Source organism: Symsagittifera roscoffensis, chromosome 6 (assembly GCF_963678635.1).
Source record: "Symsagittifera roscoffensis chromosome 6, txSymRosc1.1, whole genome shotgun sequence".
In the NCBI taxonomy this organism is placed as follows: Eukaryota; Metazoa; Xenacoelomorpha; order Acoela; family Convolutidae; genus Symsagittifera; species Symsagittifera roscoffensis.
The window spans coordinates 60,434,684-60,446,719 of NC_087067.1; the positions used below are offsets into that span (position 1 = coordinate 60,434,684).

The 12,036-nt window shown below is 36.3% G+C and overlaps 1 protein-coding gene across 1 annotated transcript in view; it reads right to left on the reverse strand.

The window, feature by feature from the left end:
- Positions 1-274: 274 nt before the first annotated feature.
- The window catches only part of LOC134848856 (uncharacterized), a 36,715-nt gene continuing 24,953 nt past the window's right edge, over positions 275-12,036 (reverse strand). Inside the window, exons 11-13 of the mRNA XM_063866366.1 lie at positions 9,442-9,546; positions 8,472-9,130; positions 275-1,001 (exon numbers count right to left, since the gene is read on the reverse strand). Of these exons, the coding sequence (XP_063722436.1) occupies positions 651-1,001; positions 8,472-9,130; positions 9,442-9,546 (1,115 nt within the window). The 3' untranslated portion in view covers positions 275-650. The remainder of the gene's footprint in view (positions 1,002-8,471; positions 9,131-9,441; positions 9,547-12,036) is intronic.

Below are 12,036 nucleotides of genomic sequence, written 5' to 3' on the forward strand. Positions count from 1 at the left end.
TGCTGGAAGGTCAAAATCATGAACAATAGCATGATATGAGTACAGGCTACCAAAAAAACATGTTTGAAGGGCTGCTAGAAGAAAATTTCAAGTATCTGGATGCGTTACGTACTCGAGAAACCATGTTCGCATTGATGTTATTAACCTTCAGATTCAAACGTCGCGATTAGTATATCTTTTTCTATCGATTACCAATTAAAATGAAAATTTCAGTAAAACACACCTACTAGGTGGGATTTGCTTAATTTCTTGAGTGTTTGATTGAAATCAAAAATGAGCATTTCATCATTTCAATTTTATATCTCACTATCTGTAGAACAAAACCATTTGTTTAAACATCAAAAACAAAACATCATTACCAAGCATTTCATCATTTCAATTTTATATCTCACTATCTGTAGAACTAAACCATTTGCTTAAACATCAAAAACAAAATACTCGCTCAGAGAAGAAACTCTCCACAGAACCAATCTCTCTCTATTTCTACCTATCTATCAAAATATCCATCTTTCTGTCTATCTATCTAACAAAACTGTCCACGGTATCCATTTTTTCAGGACCGGCAATATCGTCATTGTGGCATTAGAACTCATCTTTTTCCGTACCAACCACCGCAGGAAAGTAAGCAAACATTTCACTTCCGTTAGACATCATTTCACTACTGTTTTCACTATTTTTTGATACTCTGTATCATCCAGTTCCTCCTGGGATTTTTGGCGTCCGTTAATCATGGTATCTACTTTGTGATCTCCGATAATATCGCCATCTGACTTTTGACTTCCGGTAATAACTCCGTCTGCTTTTTGGGTAGCTATGGTTCCAGTCGAAGATGCTCCTGAGAGCAGATTTGAGCCTGCAAATCCAGCTTCCCTGTAGTTGTGATCAGTGTCTGGAACACTAGGTGCATTCGGATCCTTTGGCTTATCATACATCAAATGCACCAGTGGTTTCACTTTACAACACTCAAGAGTCCGTTCGTCCTCGTCTAGGATTTCAATTGCCTGAAAAACTAATTTACTCTTCCCTTATTCTATGATTCTTTTCGCAATAATTGTATTTATTTGTTTGAATTACACTATCAAAACTGAAAAAAAACATTGGATCTATTAGAATTTTAAAAATCCCACACAAAAAGCTAACATTTTACAAGAGCTGGTCCTTCTCAAAGATGAATGTTTTCACATAATCTAAGGTTACAAACAAAATATGTTGATGACATAATCAACTTCTAACTACAAACTTACTTTTGATTCTGATTAAGCGAGGATGAAAAAGTTTTCAGCCAAAACCAATTAAGCTGACAATAAAACAATACGATCGATTAGTTTTTTTTATATACTGAAGTGCAAAAGTAAGTTGGCATGGCGAAAACAGTCCTAGAAGTTGGGAATTTTTCCAGGCTCGCGAGAAACACTTCCAGTTGAAAGATAAATTTCGAGAGATCAGCTCTAAGAAAAACTAGCACAGATCCCGACGCCTAAGCAGGGTGAACGCCAGACTGGACCCTGTTGAAGCCTAAAAAAGACATCTCAGCTTTCTACTTGAACTAAATCTACGATTGAACTGATTTACTTATTTAAAACCGCATTTAACAAAAATCAATTGACTACTATCTATAACTCATGAAATAATTTACATTCTTTGCGAATCACTAGTTTTATTCAGTCGGATTGGTGATTTTTCGTTTCCCAACTTTTGCTGCACAACATTTTTGGTGCAACGCGACTCACGAACGAACCAAAGATTAGAAACAAAGAGGAAAGTTAAAAATGTCATCACCTGCTAGTGACATGAGCAACGTGACGCTCACTCTTCCTGCTTTGAAGCGATCAAGAAGTGCTAACATCGGTGTCATTACCCGATCGGAAAATGCCGTCTCAGCAATCTTCAACAAAGAGGCATCTGCTCTAATCTACAAGGAAATTGGAACTCTCAAGGCCAATCTCACGATGTGCGAACGAAAGAAAAAATAACTGGAAGAGCTTAATCAGCAAACTTCAAATGTTCTAAACGATGATGAAGATGCACTTGAAGTTGAATTGGAAGAAGCTGAGAAAATCTACCTTCAAGTAGATTGTTTGATGGAAATGATCACAACTATGTTAGATGACCGAGGAAAATATTCAACTGAATCGGTCAAAGATGACGACAGCGCAAGCAGAACAGGATCCTACAAATCCACTTCCCAACGTGGTGCTGGCCGAAACCAAGATACTTGCCTGAAGTTGCCGAAACTGAATTCGCCAACATTTAGCGAAGGTATGATCAATGGCTACCTTTCTTAGAATCCTTTGATGGAGCAGTTCACTCAAATGCATCGCTGTCTGATGTTCAGAAACTGCAATACATAAAGGGTGCCCTCAAGGATGAACCGTTTCGTTTGCTATCCCACTCGCCTACTACAAACGCGAACTACTCAGTCGCAAGGGAACTTCTAAAGGATCGATATGCTGATGTCAAGATGATCTCACACGCTCACTTGGAAGCAATTATTGAATTCACTCCAATGAAGCATGAGTCATCCGCTGCATTACGTCGCTTGATTAACACCTACACGGAAAACACGATGGCACATACAGGACTTGGACTAAAAATTGATCAATGCGATTTGATCTGGGTTCACGTTTTGGCCAAGAAATTAGATCCTGAAACTAGAATACAATGGGAACTTTCCTGAGCGGGAAGTGACAGGCCAAAAATCAAACAGATGAAGAAGTTCTTGGAGGAACGATCTCGCGCCCTAGAAGCTACGAGGGACCTCCAGTTACCTTCACTTCATAGAAAAAATCATCAAGGCAATTCAGACCAATATGGAAACTCTAAGAAAGATGACATACCACACAGACACAGGTACAGACATACCACACGAACTCTGCTAAGACGATCATCTGCCCATGCTGCAGTGGTGATCACCGCGTGTATCAATGCACAAAATTTCAGGAAATGTCTATTTCCAATAGAAGACAAGAAGCCAAATCAAAGCGACTATGCTTCAATTGCCTGTCCCTTGGACACCAAAATCATGAGTACAAATCGAAGTCAAAGTACCAAACCTGTCGAAAGGGTCATCACTCGTTACTTCACATCCATACAGACCCAAACAAGCAACCGGAACCTGAAAATAAGTTTGCGGGTCACGGGGGTACTACCGGTGCCACTACCATACTGGGAACTGTACTAATTGAGGTGAAAACTGCAAATGGCGGTTATCACAATTGTCGAGCCTTACTGAACAGCGGATCTGAATGCAGTTTCGTTACAACCAGCTGTGCTAACTGACTCAAGCTACCAATCAAGAAATTGACTCTTCAACTAACTCGAGTTGGCGGAGGAGCAAAAACTGTGAAATCTGGTTCTGTCAATCTGGAAACAAAGGATTCTCAGAATCAATCTCTACATATTGAAGCCTTCACTCTTCAAAAACGTTCTGGCTACCTGCCCAGAAAACGGCTGAATATACCGAACAGTTTGGATATCACACGTCTTAAGCTCTCGGACTTAGACTTTGATAAACCAAAGGAAATCGATATAATCCTAGGCTGTGATGTCTAAAACGACAATATTGGCTGCGGAAAGCTTAAGCTTACAGACAAGCTTTATAAACGTGACACTCTATTTGGTTGGATGATTAGCGGCAGAACACCCGGTCCTCCAACAACCTTCTTCAAGTCATTTCATGTGTCTATTGACGATAGTCTAAGGAAGTTTCGGGAATTAGAAGAAATTCCTGATTTCAAAAAGACAACAACAGAAGAAGATCGATGTGAATCTCACTTTAAGGAAACAACCATACTACAAAATGGATGATTCACCGTGCAGCTGCCTTTCAAGCCCAATAGTCAACTTGGCGACAGTTTAGCACAAGCAAAACGCAGATTCAATTATCTCGAGCGACGACTGGAACAGAATCCAGAACTAAAAGATCGCTATACCGCATTCATAGACGAATTTCTCGATATGGGGCATCTGGAGTACATAACGTCTGGAGAAATCGAAAAGCCAATTGATAGCGTATATTATCTGCCATATCACTGCGTTTTCAAGGAAGACTCTACTACCACAAAGCTACGTGTAATTTTCGACGGATCTGCAACAACATCAACCGGACAATCACTCAACGACACGTGGTTGTTCCCACGGTACAAGACGACCTCTACTCGATAATCATGCGCTTCAGGTTCTACCCAATTGCTTTTTCAGCAGATATCGCAAAAATATGTACCGAGAAGTTGCTCTAGAGGACAAATCGAAGGATTTCCATCGCATACTTTGGAGATCAAATAAATCGGATGAAATCAAACATCTCAAGATGACACGTGTTACATATGGAATAGCTTTGTCAGCTTTTCACTCAACAAGATGCCTCAATGAAGTAGCAGATCAATCGAAGAACCCAATGATCAAAGAAAGTCTCAAAAATTGTTTCTATGAAGACGACTTTCTTTCTTTACCCGATGCCCGCTGAGGTCACTGGCTCTCCTACCCGATGCCCGCTGATCTTTTTGTATGGAAGTTTTGTATGGGAAAACTTTTGAAATAAAACAATTTGAGAGTATTTTATATCTAAAAACACATGATTATTTTATATTTGAGTATTTTAAAACAGTAATGAGAATTTTATGTATATGCATGTTTTCCTATGTTTGCAGTTTTAAAAAGCACTGAATTAGAATCAATTATGATGTTTTTCCCTCAACATTATGATGTTTTTCCCTGAATTTTATGTATATGCATATTTTCGTATACTTGCAGTTTTGTAATTTTACATCTTTAAACTTGCTTTTTTCTTCCAGGCATATTTAGAAATAAAAATAGAATCGCTGAATTAGCTAACTAAAATGGATTATAATCCATTATAATGGATTTTTCTACCTCATAAATAATCGATTATAATGGTTTTTCTTGACAAAATAATCAATTTCAGTGACAAAATAATGGATTATAATCAATTATAATGGATTATTTTTTCTCAAAAATAATCGATTATAATGGCAATATAATCGATTTCGTGGTCTGAACTTTACATCTGTAATGGATTATAATCGATTATTTTTGTCTCGGGAATCCGTTATAATCTATTAGAATCCATGGGCGCACGGTGCGGGAATCTTGATACTGGTGTTATTTAAGCCTAATTGACCCAAGAGCACTGTAAGTCACTCCACCAGTAGGATTTAACTTTAAGTCACTCGATAAACAGTTGGAACTGGAAAGGGATGCCGAATCCAGCAATAACTCTTAGAAACCGATGGTTGGTTGCACTAATCTACTTGAACTTCATGTTTAAGAATAGCAGCACTACTTACACACCCACCCCCTATGAAATTAAATGATTGAGTTCCCCATCGCTATCACCGGACTTGAATCCAATGGAGCACTTGTGGGATAACCTCTAACAGCACTTAGACGGCGTCATCCTGCTCCAACCACAATTTATTAGCTGGAGTCCGCTATTAAAGAAGAATGGATAAACTCTATGCCTTAGTCGTTTTAGAGCAGTGCTTACGGCACGAGGTGACTATTCTCAGTATTAGTGCATTTACGTTCTGCTAGCTTTCTTTTGCCTTTTTGGCTTGTCAACTTATTTTTGCGTCCCAGTATATTTAGCGACCAATTTTCGAAGTCACGGGTCACTCATCGGCGTGCTAATCACAGGAGAAATATCTTTTCAAATTTAAGCTTAGGAAAACAATACCTTTTGAATGATAAAATTTTGTTAAAAGGCTAGTTAAAAAGTCGAAACTTCTCTTAAGATAAAAAACACCCCGAGCACAAATATTCCGTTACTGGCTCTCCTACCCGATGCCCGCTGAGGTCACTGGCTCTCCTACCCGATGCCCGCTGAGGTCACTGGCTCTCCTACCCGATGCCCGCTGAGGTCACTGGCTCTCCTACCCGATGCCCGCTGATCTTTTTGTATGGAAGTTTTGTATGGGAAAACTTTCGAAATAAAACAACTTGAGAGTATTTTATATCTAAAAACACATGATTATTTTATATTTGAGTATTTTAAAACAGTAATGAGAATTTTATGTATATGCATGTTTTCCTATATTTGCAGTTTTAAAAAGCACTGAATTAGAATCAATTATGATGTTTTTCCCTCAACATTATGATGTTTTTCCCTGAATTTTATGTATATGCATATTTTCGTATACTTGCAGTTTTGTAATTTTACATCTTTAAACTTGCTTTTTTCTTCCAGGCATATTTAGAAATAAAAATAGAATCGCTGAATTAGCTAACTAAAATGGATTATAATCCATTATAATGGATTTTTCTACCTCATAAATAATCGATTATAATGGTTTTTCTTGACAAAATAATCAATTTCAGTGACAAAATAATGGATTATAATCAATTATAATGGATTATTTTTTCTCAAAAATAATCGATTATAATGGCAATATAATCGATTTCGTGGTCTGAACTTTACATCTGTAATGGATTATAATCGATTATTTTTGTCTCGGGAATCCATTATAATCGATTAGAATCCATGGGCGCACGGTGCGGGAATCTTGATACTGGTGTTATTTAAGCCTAATTGACCCAAGAGCACTGTAAGTAACTCCACCAGTAGGATTTAACTTTAAGTCACTCGATAAACAGTTGGAACTGGAAAGGGATGCCGAATCCAGCAATAACTCTTAGAAACCGATGGTTGGTTGCCCTAATCTACTTGAACTTCATGTTTAAGAATAGCAGCAGTACTTACACACCCACCCCCTAAGAAGCAAAAAATAGTTGATTGTCTATGGCAAAAAATAGTTGATTTTATATATAGAAAAATCAACTATTTTTTGCTTCATAAAGGGTGGGGGTGTAAGTACTGCTGCTATTCTTAAACATGAAGTCCAAGTAGATTAGGGCAACCAACCATCGGTTTCTAAGAGTTATTGATGGATTCGGCATCCCTTTCCAGTTCCAACTGTTTGATGCGCTCTTGTTGTTCTTGAATAATCTCAATCTCTTGCAGCTGAAGAAAAACATATTAATAAAATTAAGAATCCACAAATTATCTGTTTTCATTAACATTGAGCTCGCGAGCAAATTACAACTTGCATGTACGGAAAAAGTATGTTCATAAAATTAAAGATCTCTATATCATGCTGATTTGATCGAACTGAAAATCTTAGAAGTAGCAATGGGACAATTTTTTTTAACAAACAAAGACAACAGACAGTTAGAAAAAATCAATGAACGCAAGTAAAAAGAAAAAATCCGACTTACTTTTTTGAAAAAATTTCAGCTTTCAAAAAAGATTGTTTTTTAAGCTCTAGAAACATTTGTGATTGACACTTTTTGATTAAACTAACCCAATTTCAGAAAAATGGATCAATAAGTATAACTTTAATTTCGCTACGAAATTCGATAATCAAAATCCGAAATTGGAAGCCGATCACGTTTTTTGTAACTTTTACACTTTCACTGCTCGATAGTGGAGCTTACTTTTCTTTTACACAGAGGCGAGGTTGCATACACCAGCAAAACTATGACCGATAACGCTACTGGGAAAAACTGAATGAGTGAAAATTTCTACAAAATTTCTTAAGTGACGCTCGCCAATTATGAGTCTGATAATTGCTAAGTGACACAAGCCAATCATGACGCATTAGCAGTACCAGCCATTTTGAAAATTTGTCATTTACCAACTAACATGTCTCAATTTAAAGAGCGGACACATTTTAACTAGTATACGAAAAAGTTCATTAAAACATCCGACCCTGCCCAGGTTCGAACCCTCAAATTTTGCTGGGGGGTCTCCTTCCCTACCTCTACGCTACAGATCCATGATCCTTAAAACTAAACTATTATTTGTAATATAATAGTCTGTGTTAAAATTCTTAGCATTGGCCGACTTAATAGCTGATCATTGATCAAAATGAACACTTTCAAAAAGAAATCAATTTGTGGCAATAATTTTGCGTCGCAACATTATTTGCGACTTAGGTTGGAAAAAAAGATAGTTCATACTAAAACACAAGCATTGCTTGTGTAGAAAGACTTATGAAATTCAAAAAGAACTTTATAAAATTCAAAAAAGAACGGCCTTCAACGCTCTTTGAAATTCCAGAAAAATTCCTAATTGGCAAACTTTTGATAAAAATAGCCCAATTTGAGAAAAATGGATCAATAGTGAAATATTCCAATAGTCCAATTTTCGAAACTAAAGGGAGTCGATCCCGTTCTTCGTGAGCCTTCCTTTTAGCAAAGGAAATGAACTAAACTAAAAAAGCAATCAAAATTCAAACGCGAAAAAGCAATGTGAGTGTGAGCAACTTTTCAGACTTTTTGCTGAAAAAAAATCACCAAGACATATTTGAGAGTTTTCACTTAGTTAATTGATAAACTACTACGATCGACTAGTGTTTTAAAAACACATCAAAAAATCACCCAACTGTTCGATTGCCAAAAATGAACATAAAATGAGTCAACAGAAAACATTGAACACGTTAACTTAAGCGTACCTGTGAATCAGAATTGAAGCGGGACAATTCTATATTTGAAATGAACATTCGAACGCGAGGTGCTAGTTTCTTTTTCAAGTCAAATATCGTATCCGTCGAGTTCACATAGACATTCAGAGACCCATACAAATGATGTGACCTTCTATTCCCCCCGCTGTATTTTGAAATTTCTCTGATCTTATCAAGACGGTTTTTCCGGACAATGTGGACACATTTTTCAGTGTAACGATACTGGTCCTGGTCAGCTTTTTCAGTTATTTTGATCCAACATTGAAAACACATATTCGAATTTATTTTCCACTTGCATGGCATATTTTGTCCACCGCATCCATTATCGAGAAAAACTTCCGCGTTTTCCGACAATTTTTCAACTTTTTCGAAGAATATTGGCGAGTTTGAAAAGCCGATATTTAAACTCTCTAGCGTGGCCTTTTGTTCATCTGTGATTTTGAAATATTCAAGGCCAATTTGTTCGATAAGAAATTGTTCACGCGGTGTGTCTGGTCCGTCAACGTGAACAGGTATTTTCCTTGGTCTTGTTTCACAGCTGCAATAGAAGGGGTCCCAATTTACCAAGAAAAATGGGCCACCTGATTCGCACAATTCTCCTGTCAGGAGGCCTGAGTTTTCTTTGAAACGCTTGATCAAATCTTGAAGATCTGAAACAGTTAATGGGTAAGATACCTAAAATTTAAACTTGAGCTTGAAAAATCCATTACAAGTTGCTAACAATCTAAGAAGTCAAAATAATATAAGCCTCGTGTTGAACAGACATTTTGAAATTGATTTCATTTAGCTAAAAAGTAAGCTCTTTTGGTTCGTAAATGATTTTAGTTCCTTTCTTAAAGCGTTTATTATAACAATCATGTCGTCGGTCTTAAGAACTTTACTGAGATCTATCCAGACAACTCATAAATTTACCTCCAGCTGCTCAAAGTTGATGGAAACGTATTTAAAAATGAATTCTGACCGTCTAATACAGTGAGTGGGATTGCATAGAGACGAGACACCCCGTCCAGTGGAGGCACTCGACCGACTGAAGTCGAACTCTGATTCCATCTCAACTCCTTCAGAACTGAAATTATTCAATTTTTACACTTGCTTTTCATAAACATAGCATGGCAAAAATCAATTTTGAGAGTAGATGAGTTGAGAATCTTTTATAAAAATAAAATCAAAAAGGCCATTATAACCGACTTCATGTGAATAACGTACTTTTTGTACGTTACCTTGAATGAATTTCAATTTCAGAAACCAAATGTCTTGAAAAACAATTGACAACGTTAGATTAAACCTCAGCAAAAAATCCCATACTCAAAAGACGCCAGCATAACTTTCGGAGACTCCCCCCAATGAGAAAAAACTGAAAAAAAAATTGAAAAAACAGCTTATAAGTTTTGCAAGTTCTTTCGTCTCCCACCAAGCGTACACACTTATCAAAATCGAATGTAACCCTAGAGTACGCCAATGCATTTAAGGACAAAATTAATTGTAAATTCAGGTTTTTAGTACCTAAACTGCATCTTATCAAGGATCATTTTGGACTACATTCACTGGGAATACAAGACATAGCCAATCGAAGATTGGAAAAGAGTAATGAACGCAAGTAAACATAAAAACACTGACTTTATTGAAAATCTTTCGAATTTCAAAGAAAAAAAATAGATACCCTTTAAGCTCTTTGAATTTCTAAACCATTTATGATTGGCGCTTTTTTGATAACATGAACCCAACTTGAGAAAACTGAATTTTTCGCGCCATTTCCACGTTCGGATTTGGAGAGTGCTATTAACGTCACTTTCAGCAGATGAATTTCAATTGAACTCAAAAAGTGCATAATACCTAAGTGCATCAAAATTTTAACTTTTTCCTGAAAAAAAAACAAAACAAAAAAATCAGCAAGACCGATATAAGCGTCTTCACTACCTTCATTACTCTTTAAAAAAAATTTTCCCTGGACCAAAAGCAAATGATCACGGCTACCCTCTATGAAATTATTAATTTTTTCTTTCAAATGATTGCCAATTTTTTCAGGGTCTGAAATAACCAGTTCCCCAAATGCACCTGGTTATTCAAAACGCTTCACATTGTACGAAACAGTTGAGTTTAGTCAAGATATCACAGGTAAGAGTTCAATTTTAACGCTTAGAATGTTTCACATCACAACAAAAACTCACAAGAAAATTACAAGAATTCACTCCGATGTAAAACTTAGTGCAGACGGTTAAAACTGGCATTCTCAGGTCCGGAAGCACTGCTAGGTCCTTGAAAGTAAATTTCATTAATTTTATAGGGGTAGCTATGACCATTTACTCGTTTCCATATCTAGTGTTTAAATCCGCAGTGAATTTTGCCCCGGAACAACCTAGAAAAAAGGCGTTTTTTCCATCTACAATAAGTTTTGACGGGGAGACGACTTTCTTGAATATGCAAGGAATTTTTTTAATGCGATTTGAAACTTTTTAAGCAATAAAATTGAATTCACGCGGTTTGAAAAACCTAGTTCAGCAGGTGAAAACTGGTAATTTCAGACCCGGAAAAAAACTTCTTGAAAGAAAAAAACGAAAAAAATTTATGGAGGGTAGCTGTGATCATTTGCTATGAAGGTACATGAAAAAATTTTGTTGAAAATCCCAAGGAATGTTGTTCTAATATATGATTCTTAATAGAAAGCAGCATAGAAAAAAGTTAAATTTGCGTTTAAATTTCTTCACAAATGAAGAAACTAGTAGTTCAATTTGAGCATTCCACAAATTGAGGTTGACAGAAATTGTTAATATAAAACATGGGTATAGAATGTTTCCATGCAAGTTTTAAAAACTAAAGCTATATTTGAACCACTAGTGCAATAAATTAAAAAACCGCAAAATGTGACCTACACTGGTGAAAATTAAACAATTTCCAGCTATTTTCAAACTTAGAGCTGATATAAAAGTTTGGTCATGAGTCGCACAAGCAATAAATTTGTTTGTTCAGTTTTTTTTAGATTAAAATTGGAAATGGTTCGTTAGAGCCTTGCCAAAAAACCCCAATTCATTGGACCGACTAGAAAAGAAGTTACTCACTTTTTTTTCGCGCCACTAGAGTACATAATTCCAGAGCATAGATTGCCTATCAACGAATGAAAATGAACTGAGCTCAAAAAGAAACCAAAAAGCCGACATCACAAAACCCAATTTTGAGCGTGGTTGAGTTTTAATTTTTTTCTTAAAACACAAAAAATCAACACGGCCCATACAAGTATCTTCATTAAGAATTATGAAAAATTTATAAGTTTGTCTCGAATGAACTTCAATTTCAAAAAAATGTCTTGAAAAAGAAACAATTGTCAAAGTTAAATTAGCATTCAGCGAAAAAAAATTATCATGCTCCAACCAGCCTGTAAAATTTCGGGAGACGTCCGCTTACAGAAACTGAAAAATGTTACAAAACAAAATCACCTTGTAGATTAAGGAAGTTTTTGCGTCTCCGACCAAGCATACATACTTATCAAAATCTAATGTAACCTTAGAGTACGTTTAATACACTGAAGGACAAATATAAACGCAAATTCAACTTTTTACTC